The sequence below is a fragment of the Lissotriton helveticus genome, chromosome 12 (genome assembly GCF_964261635.1).
Source record: "Lissotriton helveticus chromosome 12, aLisHel1.1, whole genome shotgun sequence".
In the NCBI taxonomy this organism is placed as follows: Eukaryota; Metazoa; Chordata; class Amphibia; order Caudata; family Salamandridae; genus Lissotriton; species Lissotriton helveticus.
In genome coordinates this window covers 280,633,329-280,651,564 of record NC_136073.1, presented here as the reverse complement: position 1 = coordinate 280,651,564, position 18,236 = coordinate 280,633,329, and the positions used below count along the sequence as shown (strand labels likewise).

The following is an 18,236-nucleotide window of genomic DNA, read 5'->3' as shown; positions in this document are numbered from 1 at the left end:
ATATCCCCGCCCGCATCCCCAACTTCGCAGAGTGCTTTAACCCCTTCCCAACTGTCTTACTTGCTCATGGGGTCGGTGAGGCCCCTACAGGCACCGGCTCTGCCCACCCTACTCCGCTTCACCAGGCCCAGGGTCCAATGCAACGCCCACAGTCCATCCCGTCCTTATTCTGTCTTCAGACTGGGGCCGGTTGTCCAGAGTCAATTGGATTCCGGTCCACTTCGGATTCCATTTTCGTTGCGTCGCCTCTTTGTTCCAGGTGGTCAGTTCGTCTCCCTGTGTCGTTGCGGTTCGATCGATCCCTAGGTGGACGGTGAGGTTGTCCCACTTGCCTCCAGCCGTCAAGCCATTCCTGAGCCATTTCCGGCTTGTCAAAAAACCATGTCTTACCCTCGGCCACAATCCGCAATTTGGCTGGGAACAACATTGAGTACGGCAATTCCCTGTCTCGCAGCGCCTTCTTCACCTCGTTGAATGACTTCCGGCGTCTGGCCACTTCCGCCGTATAATCCGGAAAGAAAGCCAAGGTTGAGTTTTGGATTTTAATGGGTGGGGAGACTCTTGCCGCTTGAAGAATTGCATCCCTGTCTCTAAAATTGAACAGTCTTGCCAACACAGGTCGCGGCGCCGCTCCTGGTTTGGGTGTGCCGCCAGGCACCCTATGCGCCCTTTCCACCGAAAAGAAGTGCGATAGTCCTTTAGGTTGCAATCCATTTTTGATGAGGTCTTCGACGTAGAGGTCCATCGCCTGTTTACCTTCTGTCTCCGGAAGGCCAAGGATGCGTATATTATTCCTCCGCGAACGCCCTTCTTGGTCGTCCAGCTTATCCTGCAGCTGCCTGGTGACCTTCTCCATATGCTCCATAGCCACTTGCAGGTCCGAGGTGTCCTCCACGAGAGACTTCGTAACAACCTCTACCTGGGACACCCTTTCAGTCATTTTTGCTCGCAGTAGAGTCACCTCCGAGGAAATGGAGCCCACTGTTGTTCGCACTTCAGAGAGGGTTTTCATAATGTCCTCCAGTGTCACTCTCTTAGTCCCCTCTGTTTCTTGGTTAGCGCCTGTTGAGGTGCGCCCAGTGACCTGTGATTGTCCATGTTGGCTATAGGCGAATTTATCCAGCATGGCCTGTGTCGACCCACTCCTGGTTCCTTTGCCCGCCATGGCTCGAGGGGCTTGGATATCGTTCCCTGTGTCAGGTAGGAAGGTGGGCACTGTATGCCTAGTTGCTTGCCGTGCTCAGTGGAAGCCAGGGAGGGGCAGCGTATCGTGGTCTCAGTCTCTCTGTGAGTTTAGCCTTGTACCGCACTACGGAAATCTGTGTTACCCTGCAGCTGGTGGGGCCATCCGAACGTGGAGGGCTATTCACGACAGAGCTGCTCGTGTGATTCAGCCCCGGGGACTGCGCGTTACTTCAGGGCTTGTACCGGTTTGCAATTCGAGTGCCTGTGTGAGGTGCCTGCGACCCACAATGCCGCTCCTCACATACAGTTATCGCGCAGCGTCGCAGTAGGGCCAGGAACGTGCTTCAGCGGTGAGAACCACGGTGCGCACCGAACCGCTGAGTGTGCTTCAGTCCCCCACAGGCCCAGTAGATCCTGAGGGTGTGCCGCGTTTGCCTGTGCCGGCCCTACAGTGTGGTCACTCACGTTGCTAGGCGGGCTCGCCTGGGTAGGGACTCACAGGGGCTTATTTCGTCATGAGTATTTCTCGCTTGTCTCTCTTCAGGCTGGGAGCGCTGTTGTTCCTGTGATCTTCCCGGCTCCCGCTGGCCCTTCCGAGAAAACTCCTGTGCTTCCTATTGACCCCAGGGGCACCAATGCGTTATTCTGTGTTCAGTGGTATATATTTTTTATTTGTAGCTCCGCTGAAGAAAAAGGGGGGGGTCCGGTGGTTCCTTGCACCCAAGCGCTGCCTCTGTCCCGTATTCGGCCCCTCCGGGGCGGTGCACGCACACGTGGGGCGCCGCCGGCAGTCCGGTCTCTTGCGCGATAGCGCCCTCGCTGCAGCCCCCAGTCTTCGACTGTCGGCTTCGGTAGGCTGTCCGCCTATCCACGCTCCAGTGGTGCCCCAGAAACTCACTGTGTGGCGCGTGGTGCTCCCGCCGCGCCTATCCGGTCAGGGGGGCGGGAGGTTCCCCCGTGGGCAGGTCGACTAGCCCTCACTTCCGCCGGGATCCAGCAGCCACTCGAGGTCGGTGCTGCATTTCTGTTATAGGCCCAGTGGCAGCAGGGTGCGCCGATGCTGTTCCCGGCACCCGATTTTCACCTGGACAGGGTCGGACGGCGTCACATCGGTCCCGGACCCGGTAGCCTCTCCTTCAGGTGAGCAGTGTAGCGGATCAGTGTGTCGGATTTTATAAAAGGCTGTGTCGCCTCAGGGAGCTCTCACATCACGCTGCCGCCATGCTTGGCTGCTAGCCACGCCCCTCCTTGCCTTCATTCTTAGTCACGTACTGCTGCAGAGGTGTGCAGCACTGATAGCTGCTTGCCTTCATTCTTAGTCACGTACTGCTGCAGAGGTGTGCAGCACTGATAGCTGCTTGCCTTCATTCTTAGTCACGTACTGCTGCAGAGGTGTGCAGCACTGATAGCTGCTTGCCTTCATTCTTAGTCACGTACTGCTGCAGAGGTGTACAGCACTGATAGCTGCTTGCCTTGATTCTTAGTCACGTACTGCTGCAGAGGTATGCAGCACTGATAGCTGCTTGCCTTCATTCTTAGTCACGTTCTGCAGCTGAGGTGTGCAGCACTGATAGCTGCTTGCCTTGATTCTTAGTCATGTACTGCAGCAAAGAGGTGTGCAGCACTGATAGCAGCTTGCCTTCATTCTTAGTCACGTACTGCTGCAGAGGTGTGCAGCATTGATAGCGGCTTGCCTTCATTCTTAGTCACGTACTGCAGGAAAGAGGTGTGCAGCACTGATAGCTGCTTGCTTTCATTCTTAGTCACGTACTGCTGCAAAGAGGTGTGCAGCACTGATAGCTGCTTGCCTTCATTCAGGTGGAAGAGGCGTGGCGCAGCGGCCAGGGTGCCTGAAACCTGACTACGGGGTTCACGGTTCGGTGCCAGCAGCAGGTTAGCCCAGCACCATGTGACTCTGGCCAATAGCTTGCTTAATCTTCCTGAGGGCCCCCAGCGCCGGGATACCACTTCAGAGGTATCTGTGTGATTTACAAATACTGGTATTTCACTTCATTTCATTCTTAGTCACGTACTGCTGCAGAGGTGTGCAGCACTGATAACTGCTTACCTTCATTCTTAGTCACGTACTGCAGCAAAGAGGTGTACAGCACTGATAGCTGCTTGCCTTCATTCAGGTGGAAGAGGCGTGGCGCAGCGGCCAGGGTGCCTGACACCTGACTACGGGGTTCACGGTTCGATCCCCGGTGCCAGCAGCAGGTTAGCCCAGCACCATGTGACTCTGGCCAATAGCTTGCTTAATCTTCCTGAGGGCCCCCAGCGCCGGGATACCACTTCAGAGGTATCTGTGTGATTTACAAATACTGGTATTTCACTTCATTTCATTCTTAGTCACGTACTGCAGCAGAGGTGTGCAGCACTGATTGCTGCTTGCCTTCATTCTTAGTCATGTACTGTTGCAGAGGTGTACAGCACTGATAGTTGCTTGCCTTCATTCTTAGGCACGTACTGCTGCAGAGATTTGCAGCACTGATAGCTGCTTGCCTTCATTCTTAGTCACGTACTGTTGCAGAGGTGTGCAGCACTGATAGCTGCTTGCTTTCATTCTTAGTCACGTACTGCTGCAGAGGTGTGCAGCACTGATAGCTGCTTGCCTTCATTCTTAGTCACGTACTGCTGCAGAGGTGTGCAGCACTGATAGCTGCTTGCCTTCATTCTTAGTCACGTACTGTTGCAGAGGTGTGCAGCACTGATAGCTGCTTGCTTTCATTCTTAGTCACGTACTGCTGCAGAGGTGTGCAGCACTGATAGCTGCTTGCCTTCATTCTTAGTCACGTACTGCTGCAGAGGTGTGCAGCACTGATAGCTGCTTGCCTTCATTCTTAGTCACGTACTGTTGCAGAGGTGTGCAGCATTGATAGCTGCTTGCCTTCATTCTTAGTCACGTTCTGCTGCAGAGGTGTGCAGCACTGATAGCTGCTTGCCTTGATTCTTAATGACGTACGGCTGCAGAGGTGTGCAGCACTGATAGCTGCTTGCCTTCATTCTTAGTCACGTACTGTTGCAGAGGTGTGCAGCACTGATAGCTGCTTGCTTTCATTCTTAGTCACGTACTGCTGCAGAGGTGTGCAGCACTGATAGCTGCTTGCCTTCATTCTTAGTCACGGACTGCTGCAGAGGTGTGCAGCATTGATAGCTGCTTGCCTTCATTCTTAGTAATGTACTGTTGCAGAGGTGTGCAGTACTGATAGCTGCTTGCCTTCATTCTTAGTCACGGACTGCTGCAGAGGTGTGCAGCACTGATAGCTGCTTGCCTTCATTCTTAGTCACGGACTGCTGCAGAGGTGTGCAGCATTGATAGCTGCTTGCTTTCATTCTTAGTCACGTACTGCTGCAGAGGTGTGCAGCACTGATAGCTGCTTGCCTTCATTCTTAGTCACGGACTGCTGCAGAGGTGTGCAGTACTGATAGCTGCTTGCCTTCATTCTTAGTCACGTACTGCAGCAAAGAGGTGTGCAGCACTGATAGCTGATTGCCTTCATTCTTAGTCACGGACTGCTGCAGAGGTGTGCAGCACTAAGAGATGCTTGCCTTGATTCTTAATGACGTACGGCTGCAGAGGTGTGCAGCACTGATTTCTGTTTGCCTAGATTCTTAGTGACATAATACTGCAGAAGTGGAAAGCACTGACAGCTACTTACCTTCATTCTTAGTGGCGTACTACTGCACAGAGCAATGCAGCACTGATAACTGCATGCATGCCTTCATTCTTAGTTACGTACTGCAGCAAAGAGGTGTGCAGCACTGAATGCCTTGATTCTTAGTGACGTACTACTGCACATACGGGTACAGCACTGATCCCTGCTTGACTTGATTCTTAGTGATTTACTGCTGCATAGCCGTGCAAAACTGATCCCTGCTTGCCTTGATTCTTAGTGAAGTAAAGCTGCACAGAGCCGTCCAGCACTAATAGCTGTTTCCATTGGTTTTCATTGATGCATTGATGCAAAAATGTTTGCAGCACTGATAGCTGCTTATATTGATGATCACTGACGTGTTGCCAAAGATATATGGACGGTGAAGATGGCTGCTTGCCTTGATGGTCAATGACACACCTTTTTCTTATTCTTTCCAGATGTGAACGACAACGTTCCTTTCTTTACCTCTTCAATTTACGAAGCCGCAGTCACAGAGGGGACTCCAGCCGGTACATTCGTTCTTCAGGTGTCTGCAACAGACCTAGATCTTGATCTAAATGGAAAGGTGAGCTCTTAGCAGACCATTTATGTACTTTATTGCCTGATGAGGCATAACATAACAGCTCACATTTAGAATTAAATGTAAAATATGTGGTAAACACCCATTATCACGAATCTTTCACACCGCATACCATCACTCCGCATACTATTATAACTCCTCTACCATGACTCCGCCATGCTATTACAATGCATGGCATTACATTTTACATGCTTTTACCACGCATACATTTACAACGAAATTCGTTGTAAATGCATGAATGGAAAAAGCATATGTTTTTTTTATATGTAAGGATAAGGTAAGTGTGGGTATAGGGGTATATGTTTTGGGGTTCTGGGGAAATTATGATGTAAAGTGTATTTTTGTGTTTTGGGGTGCTGGGGTATTTTTAGGGGTCAGGGTGTGTTAGGGTTTTGGGGTGCAGGGAGTATTTTTAGGCTTCAGGGTGCGTTTAGGTTTAGGGGTGCTGGGGTATTTTTGGGGGTCAGGGTGGGTCTAGGTTTTGGGGTGCAGAGGAAAAATTTAGGGTAGAGGGTAGTTTTGGGGTGCAAAGGGTATTTAAAGATTTTAGTGGTAATGGGCATTGGGGTGGTATGTGTAATTTACCATTTTTGCGGGAATAAAGTTTATGTGATAGAAATGGGCAAATATGTGTTTTAGGGGATAATTGATAAAAAAATAATTGAAACAAATTGATATATATATATATATATATATATATATATATATATATGTATATATACATACATATTTTTATATTGCAAATGTAGTTCAAAGAAAGACAAAGGCACCCACATGGCGTCGTATACTTTATTATTCAGGCAGACTGCAGCATAAAAGACCTGCTTAAGTTAAATATATATATATATGAAATATATATATTTAACTTAAGCTCTTTCACACAGTTTATGCCTTCGCCACGCATGCCTTTGCGTTGTAATGGCATGCGTGGTAAAGGCATATGCGGAGTAAAAATTTGCGGAGTCATGGTATGTCGGAGTAAACACACTTGCGTTATGAAAAATGCGGGGTAATGGTATGCGGGGTTTTCACCCGCGGGATAACGTCATATATTCAAAATATACATCATATTTGGTATAGGAAATACATGATTTGAGATAACTTGAGAGGCAATTGGAGTTTTTTCAAAGGAGCTGAAGTCAATGAATGGAAAAAGAGCATGGAATATATTTTCCTGATGTATTCATTCCCCCTGACCCCTCATACTACCCAGCCCAGCCCAGCACTTCTCATGCATCTGGTGGTGTAAGCCAGAGGAACGAGTGTCCCTGTCCGAGACCTGTGTCCGTCTTCTACCAGCTTGAGAATAATTACTACTGAGTTGGATCATAATTACATCTCCTACATAAACCCAAGATGCAGACCTGTTTGTTATGTGAGCTTTAAAACATGGTTTGCCTGGGAACATATAAATAAGGTATAAATAACCTCATTTTATATTAATATCAAGTCTTACTGGGGTTTAGTCTTATGAAAGGTTTTATGGGTTCCTTCTCTCCGTTTCTTGATTTCCCTCTGAATTTGTTTGTAAATTGGTAAGCATTGCCGGACCAATGCATGGTGAGTTGTGGGAATTCAGCATTTTTTCTACGTGTCACGTGGTCTCTTGTGATCTAGTCCACAGTAGACACCTTTCCCAGCTGAAAGCCTTTACTGCTTAAAAGAGACATGGTGGGGCAACAAGAGGGAGCTCCTGCAGCTAGCTAGGGCTGTCAATTCCTCGTTGTGTTACTTGAGTACAGATGGACAGTTGTAACAGATTTCATCAATGCTGTTGTTTCTCTTTCTTCAGATAACCTACTCTTTGTTGCATGATCGTAACGGGGATAACACATTTTTCCGCATCGATCCTGAGACTGGCTCAGTCTATACTACCACTGTTTTTGACAGAGAGATAAAGGGATCCTACTTGTTAGAATTAAAGTCAACAGATGGCTCAGAATCTGCTCGTCCCGGAAAACATGGGCAGCCTAATTCAGGTGAGACATAAATCTTTCTATGTTGGTTTTGTAAAATATAATCGCTTCTTATAGAAGATGTCTAAACTGTTATCTATGATAGTACACCAGCTGTGTTATTGATGTAGTCTGTGCCAGGCAAAGCTAATCGCTCTCAGTTTGACAATGCTGTGAGGTCGCTGCTATTGGCTTTGACTATGCCCTTTGCTTTTAACATGCACTGTCATTGGCAAAGCCAATAGTGGTGACTGGTCATCTTGAATTTGTAGAAACCATTATTTTCTGTCATTCCAAGATGGCCACCACACTGCGTGATGCAACATGACGTCTCACCATGGCAGCCATCTTGAAAGAAAAGGAAACAATGTATGCATATTGTAAATATGGCCACCACACTACCTGATGCAATGTGGGACACATGCAGCAGCCATCTTTTCTATACTTTAATGTATAATTGATGGCTGCCACATTGTGTGAGACAATGAAACGATTCTACGCAACAGCGATCTTGAAAGTATGAAAACATTGTCCTCTACACTTTCAAGATGCCACCAGGTTGCATTGTCATACAACTTGGCAGTATATAAAACTATATTTTATATGCTGTTTTAGATAGACAATCAAGTTTTCTGTATATTTAACGTCGTCGGAAAGCGTTACTGACTTTGCCAGTGCCGGTGCATTTTAAAAGCATCTGCCATTGCCAAAGGCAATAGAGGTGACCACCATGGAACAGGACAAAGGTGGCAAGGGAGGGAGAGAACATAGGAAAAGTGGGAATCAAGAGGAAATAGGATAAGCTACAAGACAATATTCAGGACAGCTGCTGGCACATCGAGGAGGACTACTGGGAGAAAGGGATGGTAGGAGGAAGGTGAGGTAGGACTGGTTCAAGCAGTGAGTGAAATAGCACAAACATTCACTCCTATGGAGTTATAAGTGAGAAACAACATGTTGAGAAAAAAGAACAGTAGTTCCATGAGGTTGGCAGTGAAAGGATACAGTTTCTCCAATTAATAGCAAGGGGAGAAAAATCTGTGCTCCAGGGCTAAGACTAACACAGGTATAGGGAAGAAAGCCTTCCAATAAAGAGCACGGAACTGAAATCGACTAAAAAGACATCTAATCACTAGTATAGGGCTGATTCAAAGCCAACTCCATATAGTATTGTGTAAGGTGCTCTCTACAACAGGCAGCTGAATCTGTCTGTTGCGAGACCCCAAAAGGGACTAGTGGAATATACTGGAAGGACCCTTAATCTCCTGATTGACTTCTATTGGCAGAGATAGAATGTGCTGATGGTGATTATGATGTCAAGTAAAAGTCCAGCTCTCCTAGTCAGAAACTACTTACGCAGAATTTACCCTTTGCCATAAGAGCACTGAGGAGACATTGGAACAAAGGAAACTGTATTCAGCTGAAGGGCTGGGGATGAATGTATGTCTTCCACAACCCTTAAAAACAGTCAAATATCCTGCATCATTGTTAACAGAGACCTGTACATACAGGGTGCAGTGTAACCACACTATATCATGTGTGAGTTCAAACAGCAATAATATGCCCTTCAATACACCGACCTAACCATTGCATCTCAAGGTAGGAGTAATCAGTGAATATAACAGTCAATGGAATTAGGTAGTCAAAATGAAAATAATAAAATGCATACCTAGAAGATGTAATGGTAGGCAATATACTGAATGCATAATATTTTGGTTTGATGTTATCCACTCATAAGACCTTATTTTGAGTTTAGAGTGTGGGATACTCTGTCCCAAATGTGGCGGATATCCTGTCTGCTGTATTATAAGTGTAATGAATGTGTCCGTGTGTAACTTAACTGGGGCTCATTTAAAGCTCTCCAATACATTTGATTGAGTTTGCGCTACATAAATCTGCAAAAAAAGCTATAATGCACTTGTAATATGGAGGAAGGAATCTTTACCTCTTTTGTAACAGAGTAGCCCTCCCACCAAACTAAAAAAAGATCCCAGTGTCTTACACTCACAGCCACATGTGAGAAATCTGAGTATTGTCCAGTCCTTATAAACTCGGGTTTCATATTGCTAGTTGTAGGGTTTAGGCCGCCCGTCATTGTGTCACTCTGGCCTCGAGTGGTGCATGGATTTGATCGTTCCAAGATTACAACAAATAAGGACTAGTGCAAATTGTGGAACTTTCAAGGGTTAGGAACATGGCTCCTCGTCTTGTGTCAGTCCGCCCCAGATAATTGGTGGAATTAGGCTTGCAAAGGACTGTGCGTGGCCTTATTTTTCTTGCTGCCAGCCATTTCACATTTCTGTAGTTTCAGGAACACTTAAGGGAAAGACAACTAAAGAGGGCAGATATCAGCAGTGAAAGGGGGAAATACTCTGGCATGGATCCCTTCACACTTATCAAGTGACAGAGCCTAGGAACTTGGCAGCAAACGAGCATTAGCTAATGTAACTCGGTGAGCCCTAGCTGCATTGTTTCCAAAGCTAATGGGGGTTGTTGTTTACTGCTCGAGAAGTCATCCAGGCATTCAGTTAGGAAGTGAGGGTTACACAAATGAAAGCGGAATTTGATTAGTTATCATTTTATTTTGGGGCTGGAACGGAGAATTAAAGTTGGTGCCCGAAGCTGAAAGAAAAGAACAAAGTTATGACTTCTGGCATCAATTATTCACATGCTTTATGTTTAGGCGAAACGAGTTTGACGTTTGTTTGAAATCCGAGTGCTTTTGAGTAATGTCGGTGCATGGGTTGCCTGCAGCCCGAGGGCTCGTTTCTGTATTGCGCGCGTGGGTGCCCTCGGCGCGAGCGATCGCAGTTGACAGCGCAGCCACAGCTGAGCCCTTGCGTCTCTTGTCTCGTGCCTCTCTAGACACGGCCTACGTGCGCATTTCCATCAGCGACGTGAACGACAACAGGCCCGCCTTCACCCAGAGCGCGTACGAGGTGAGCGTGGACGAAGACCAGGACGTGGGCAGCGCCGTCATCACGGTCAGCGCCAACGACGAGGATGAAGGTAACGTCCCATTAGCAATTGGTTCGGTTAAGCATTCTGAGATGAATTTAATGGTCTGTCAGGGAGGTAACTACGTAGATGACGCTGTAATTGAAATCTCCGTATGCTTCATTGGCCTTGCTCTCGCGCAGAGCCTTGAGGTATAAAGGAAATCGTGTGTTAGTAACGTGTTCCAGAGTTTGAAATTGTGCACTGAGAAGAGGGCCTTTGCGACCAAACATGTCAATCAAAATGGGTTTGCGAATTATCGCAGATTCTCAATGCACCATTCCTTTATCGTTCTGCAAATCGAAATGTCTACTTGTAGGCGTCATTTACGTAAGGAATCCCTGCCGTTTATTAATGTGTTTTTATGTCTCCCGTGAACCAAGCCCTCGTGATTTTTGTAAAATGTTTCCCATTATTGGCTAGAAAGTTATTTATTCAATGGAGGCTTGGTACTTTGCCACTCAAATCCTTTACGTGTAAATGGGGCAAGGGGGAAGATAAAACATGTCCCGGTTGTGATCTTTGTGAGGAGGAGGAAATTCATGTTCTGTTCTTCTGCCCAGCATACAACAGACCCAGGAATCATTGGCTAGCGCCTCTGTGTAGGAACTTGGGCATAAGGAGCTATGCAATCTCATACAGAATATTGAAAACCAATACTTCCCCTCACATAGTATTCGCAATTGCAAAATTTCTAATGGCCATGTGGCATACCAGGAGGAAATTACTAAAAAACTGATTATTTAAGGATGGCTCTGTTATATATACAGTGTTGTGAATGTATCTCTGGCCTAACATCTGGGAATTGATTGCTGTTCTTAGTTATTTATCTCTTATAAGAATGGTTTTACGTGATGTTTTACTAATATGTATTCTTTTAATGAATGATCATATGTATCTTTTATGGCCTCAATGGCCGAAATAAAGAATTTTTGGATTGGATATATGTAATATTCTCAGTTTTAGGGCCTTTCAGCCAGCTTCTTCATCAATTGTTCTGTTATTGTATCATTCACATTTTTCCTTCGCCCACTACAGCATACATCATGGAGCTGTGTGTTCACGCACTTTAGTCACTGACGAACTTCACTGTGAGTGATGGGATTCGGCCCTTTTACAAGGAGCACATACAAAGTAGTTCTCTTAAGTGCCAGGAACTACGATGGTAATGTGTGGTTTTGTAGACTAAAAATATTTTCCTTTTAGCCAGTGTTTTCTTAGTGTCCCCAGCTATAACGTTTTGTAAAACCAATGACAAAAAAACCACAACGCCTGACCTAATGGCTTTGACAATGCTTGTTTTTCTATGCGAGTATCTGCCTCTGTCTTCACCCCACAACTCCTTCCATATCATGTTCAATACATCTTCTGACTAGTGCCTTTATTTATCTACTGAGATGAAGAGGTCTGAACCCATTAAGGACGGGCTTTTGCCAATGGCCTACGCCTGCACGCCCTCCCCAGAGCGTTTGACGGTCATTGGCCGTTGCTGGGGAGCATTTAACAGGACCCTCTGGTGCATTTCCTTTTTTAGGTCGAAGCTTTTCTCAGTTGTCTGATTTGCTAACAAAGTCTTGTGGCTATTCAAGCCTCCCTGGGAATGTATTTTGCCCACTGTTTACGGTTGGCTTTGTTGCAACTCACAGTTGCTTGCTTTCTATTTGCAAACTTTATTTGCTTTAGGCTGTCCAGGTGAGTTCATCCCTTCTGTGGAGCATTCTTTGTTTACTATATCCTTCCGAGTACTCACTTTCTATAAACAGACCTTTAAATCTTGTTCCTATCTTGTCACATTTGCTGTGCATTCAAAGACAGAGGTCAAATGTCAGGCTCTGCTTTCTGAGGGAGCTTGGTGATCACTTTCTTGCTCCACTTCAAAGTGAGAGAATTTATGTGACAATCCTGCTGGGTATTAACACACAAAAGAGAGACTGAGGAGGTTTAAAGACATGCAGGGACCAACTCCCTAAAATTAGTAGTAACAAAATAAAGCAAGACCCCTCGGTCTACAAAGAGAAATGAGAAGTAGAACAAGAGAGTGCTGGGCTGTCCCTTTTACGGGACAATTCCCCTCACCCACCCGCAGGTGGCATGCTTGATCATTGGGAAACCTTCTTGCATTGCAAACCTAGTTGCAGTGTGGGCTACAACCCCCTGTCTGAGCCAGAGGAGCTCAGGGATGTTTTCAGTGTTTTTAAGAGAGGTCTCATAAAACCAATAGTTGAGCAGGGTGTGGTAAGGAAAGAAAAGAAAGATCCTGCTTGGTACCCATGTGAGAGAAGATGCTGCAGGATGTTATTTTTTCTAGCACACAACAAAAATGAACTGTTCTGATATTTCAGAATATATCAGAATTAGGAAAGTACAAATGAAGCATATTTTATTTGTAATTCTGAAGTGTGGGGGAAACAAATATTTGAATATGATCAAAACACATCAATACACTCAGGTGATGACATTTCCACACATTATCGTTTGTGGGCAGTAAAACTGTGTCTGTGCAAACGTAATGGTCATTCCAATTGAATATGTGTCATCTGTAGTGACAGTGCCTTACCATACAATGCATACTACACACTACACCACTCCACAACACTCTACTCTATGCCCTTCCACTCTATGCCACGCCATTCCATTCAATGATACTTCTCTTAACGACATGACGCTCCACTCTAAGCCCCAACATTATGGGCTACCTCATTCTATGCCACGCCACTCCACACCACTCCATTCCACACTACCCCTTACCACTCCATGCCATTCTACGCCCCTCCACTCACCCCACTCCAATCTACATCAGTCTACTCAACTTCAGTCTACCCCACTCCACTTTACCCCACTCCATTCCACCTAATCAACCCCACTCCACTCCAGTTTACCCCAATCTACCCCACTCCACTCTGGCCCACTTCGTTTCAATCCCAATGTACCCCACTCTGGTCTACCCCAATTTACCCAACCGACTCCAATCTACACCATTCTAGTGTAGCCCAGTCTACTCCACTTCACTCAAATCTACCACAATTTACTCAACTTCAATCTTCCCCACTCCACTCTACCCCAATCTAGCCCACTCTAATCTACACCACTCCAGTGTAACCCACTCTACCCCACTCCACTCCTAGCTACAACAATCTACCCCACTCCACTCTATTCTATCCCAATCCACCACACTCCAATCAACCCCAATCCAACCCACACCACCCTGCTCTACCCACTCCATTTTACCCAAGTCTACCTCACTCCACCCCAGTCCACTCCACTCCGCTCTATCCCACTCACTCCAATCTACTTCACTCCTCTCCAATCTACCCCACTTCACACCAATTTACCCCACTCCACCGCACACTACTCCACTCTACCTAATTCCACTCCAGTCTACCCCACTCCAGTGTACCAACTCTACCCCAATCTACTGCATTCCACTGGAATACACCACACACTGCTACAATGTACCCTAATCTAACTCACTCCACTCCAATACACTCCAATCTACCCCAATTCGTCCCACTCCATTCTATCCCAATCCAATCCACTCCAATCTACTTCATTCCACTCCACCCCAGTCTACCCCACTCCATTCCCATCTACCCCACTCAGGTTCAGGTTTTAAAGTCTTTATTTCGATTTTTACATCATAAAAAACAATTAAAAAGATAAAAAAGGACACAGTTCTGAGTTTAAGAACATCATTATTACATAATACAAATCATCATTAAAAAGGAATTAAACAATGTAATAAAGACCACTTTTACAAAAACCCATTAAGAATCAAATGCCTATAGCTGTTTTGCTCTAATAACCCATGCCCACCCCAGGAATTTTGCAACACCTACGACCACCGCCTCGGAGGTGGTGGTACGTAGCGCCCACAGCGCCTCGGCACTCCCTCGTACTTTGAGGAGGAGGCAGATGGGCCTAATCCATTTGTTTCTCGGTGCATAATAGGCGGGGCAAGCAAATAGAAAATGACCAATACTCTCTTTATGGTCGGTACACCAAGGGCAACCGTCATTCGAAAGGGCGGACCATTTCTTAGTGAAAGACCTTAGAGGCAGGGACCCGACTCGGAACTGATGGTACAGTTTTTTGTCTAGTGGCTTGGTTATGAGGTCCCAGTAGTTCTCAAAGGAGGGGTCTAGTTTATGGGACAGGAATCTCCCAGTTAAACTGGTGGCATCTGAGCTTATAACAGACTCCTGTCGAACACAGGCCCAGAATAGTGCTTTATAGTCTTTCTTGGAGGGAAAGGAAGTAGACTGCGGGGAGACCCACAGCTGATTGCAGCCCATGTCTTCTAAAATTGTTTTAACTTCACGCAGCCAGGGTATGGTATCGGACCCCCGAATCGATCTCACTTCCTCTAATTCCCTAGCAAAGAGCCTTAAATCTGGAGATGTCCAAATGCTTCTCCACAGGGCTACTAGCCGATATCGGGCCAACTCGTTGATTGGTGCACAGCCCATATCCAAACAGAGTGGTTTTGTCGGAGTGGATTGGGGAAGTCCAACCAACTTTCGCAAAAATTTATTTTGAGCCTTAACCAGAGTTGAAAGGTCCATGAACCCCCAAAGATCAGCCCCGTATAAGATTGCGGAGCTGATCTTAGCTTCATAAATCCTGAGGGCGGGCTTAACCCGTTTGGTTAGGGACCTTTTTTGCTCCTGCAAAAGACAGCCAGTAAGACGTGCAAATCTTAGAAAAAGTGTGTCAACCTGTGGTTTCCAGCTGAGGCGGTGATTCAAGGTTACTCCTAGATAGGTCGTGACCTCTACTTGTTCTAGACTTACTCCGTTCATCCTCACATGACTTTTAATTGAACAACTTTTATTTAGGACCATAAATTTGGTCTTACTAACATTGATTTTCAAGTCGTTAGCCAAGCAGAACTCCTCAAATCTATTTAATGCAGTTTGCAGGCCACTGCGGGTCTTTGAGAGGAGCAGGGTGTCATCTGCAAAGATGAGCATGGGGAACTTACTCCCACCCAGTGAGGGGGCATCAGTGGGGGTATCGGCAAAAAACTTCCCTACTTGGTCGATGAACAACAGAAAGAGCGTGGGTGCCAATACACACCCCTGGCGGACGCCTTGTGTTACGGGGAAGCAATCCGTCACCTGCCCTTGACCTCCCCACCTCACCCTAGCGAAGTTGCCCTCATGTAATCTTACTACCAGGTCAAGCAATTCCATCGGCAGTCCCAGGTTTTTTAGGACAGCCCACAGTTTAGCTCTAGGCACGAGGTCGAAGGCCGACTGCAGATCTACAAAGGCGGCATAGATGGATCCGCCGCCTAGCAGCATCACCATCCAGTATATCAGAGTAAATCTGAATACTTGGTCGATGGTGCTGGTGCTTGATCTGAAGCCGGCCTGAATGGGAGAAAGAATGCTTTGCATCTCCAACCAGCCCTGGACCGTAGCAAGGACCATCCTAGCAATGATTTTTTGAAGGGAGTCTATTAAACTTATGGGGCGATAATTACCCGGGACTGATCGGTCCCCTTTCTTAAAGATGGGAAGGATTTCCGCCCCCTTCCAGGAAGCTGGAATCCGTGCCCCCTTTGAGATGGCATTCGCTACTGATGTTATGTAAGGGACCCAGAGTTGGAGATTGATTTTAAATAAATCGGCCGGCATGGAATCCATCCCTGGCGCTTTCCCACACTGGACCAAGCGGATTGCTGACTCAGTATCTAGGGGCGTAAACATTAACACTTGGTTATGAGTGTGGGGGGAACTTTCCCACGTGGCTTGTCCGGTACTAGATTCTAAGTCAGGATCCAAAAACTGGCTGGAATAGAATTCAACCCATGCTTCCACAGGCACATGGTTAGCAGGAATTTGTGAATCGGGGTTCCTACCCCACTTCACTAGTTCCCAGAATTTGACCTGATTGGAGGAACTGCAGGCCTCTAGGAGATCTAGCCAATGGCGTTCATCCCACTCTTTTTTCGCCTCCCACTGAACTTTTTTATACCTTAAACGTGCCTCTTTTATGTCGCTAGTGATCCTAGATTTAACAGCTTTGATTAATTCGCTATGCGCGACCCTGCAATTCTTATTATACCATTTTTCTTGACAACCCTGTGCCCTCGCTTTGCCTCGTGTTAATGGGAGGGTTAAGAGGGCCTTAAGTTTGTCAAAGCACTGTTCGTGTAGGTCGCAGATCCGATCTAAGGCTGCCACAGCAGGCGATACTTTCAAGATTTCAGCCAGAGTCGATGATACTGATAGAGATCGCAGGTCACCCAACCAATATTTTCACCACTCAGGTTTTGGGCCCATATATTTCATTTCACCATATACATTGATCGGATGACCATACAATCTACTACCAATAATTGTGGGTCCCTTTCGATTACTTCCAGTGTACCCAACTTACCATCCACCGTTATGGGTACCTATGACCACGATGGGTCAGGGAGCTAGCTGTAAAAGGAAAGGCAGCAAAAATACAAAACCCAACATAAAAATTATTTCAATGTTTCATCAAATGACCACGGACAACTGGGAAGTTTTTAAAGTTTATCTTAGATTTCAGATTCTGCAAACATACAGTTTATAGTAATGAGGCAATCTATAATCAGAATAACGAAGAGCACATAACCATATAGGAAGAGTATACAGGTAACCATCTAACCCAATATTGAGGGAATTCAGAAATACCGAAAATGGAATTCAAGGGAGTGTACTTAATGCTAGGAATTTTATGCACGTATTAGGAATTTTATCAATGGGTCATATTTCGAGAGAAAAGACACCAGAGAAACCTATACATCTATGGAAGGGTAGAAAAATGCAACACGCTATAATTCTAACGTTATTACTTCAATTCAGTATTTAAGAGAAAATTGTAAAACATATTTAATTCATAAACAGTATGGAAAGATTTATACTAAAAAGGCAGGGGAACATAGGAACATGCTTATGAAATTAAAGGCAAATGACTTTAATGAGATGCAATGGTTGCTTTGAGAAAAAAACATGGAAAATTATCATATGCAAAGGTATGTCTTTATTGAAGCAAAGACAGAAAAATAGAAAGGTGCAGTTTAGAGTTTTCGGCAAGATATTTACCTAGACTGGTGTGAAAACCAACCCTGGCCACGGGTCAATTAAGGCCAGGAAATACCCCAAGGAATAGCAGTCATCAATTGGACAGCAGGTGCAGTAGGGACACCTCAGGACAGGACAGGAAACCCAGATTAGGATCAGGACAGGACCACCAGGATACGACCAGCACCCGCAGTTCGGAAGCAACGCCTGCGCTCCACCCTCTCTGCAGCTATCAGTCAGAACCCCGATTGGGTTAGCGAACTCCCCAGCAAAGTGCTCCGCCAGCACTTAAGGTTCAGTAAAAACCTTTAGAGTCTATGGTCAAATTTCAGACAGAGAGCTCCGCAGCACCTCTGTATCAAGTCACCTATTGAGTGCGTTGGGTCAGTGACAGGTCAGCTATTCAGACAAGTCGGACAAATTCCCTAGGTGAACCTAGGCTAGATATACTGTTTTGGGACAGTGTACCACCCCCAGATGTTGCAAAGTGTCAGAATCCCCAATTTCGATTGGTCCTAAGGTAGGATTTGGTTAACACACCAATCAGAACAGGCTTTTCTAAGCCCCTATTTACATGTTTGGGCACCGCCTAACAAGATTGGGGTTCTCACGAGAAGTCACACAGAATACAATGGAGAAGAATACAATGTAATAAATGTAGCATTTTTATTCCTCTGGCTGGGTGAAGGTGCATCTTCCCATGCATGACTTTGGCAGCAACCTTCTGTTGGCTCGGTTTCAATGCCACCTCGCCTCGGCTGCTTCTGCGCAGTACTGCCCTCCAAGATGGACTCCCAAGCCCCCA

General features: G+C 46.2%; 1 protein-coding gene across 1 annotated transcript in view; it reads left to right on the top strand.

Moving 5' to 3' along the window:
• LOC144798008 (neural-cadherin-like) overlaps window positions 1-18,236 on the top strand; it is a 566,884-nt gene that overhangs the window by 131,340 nt on the left and 417,308 nt on the right. The window contains exons 13-15 of the mRNA XM_078668798.1: window positions 5,279-5,406; window positions 7,214-7,400; window positions 10,242-10,385. Of these exons, the coding sequence (XP_078524924.1) occupies window positions 5,279-5,406; window positions 7,214-7,400; window positions 10,242-10,385 (459 nt within the window). The remainder of the gene's footprint in view (window positions 1-5,278; window positions 5,407-7,213; window positions 7,401-10,241; window positions 10,386-18,236) is intronic.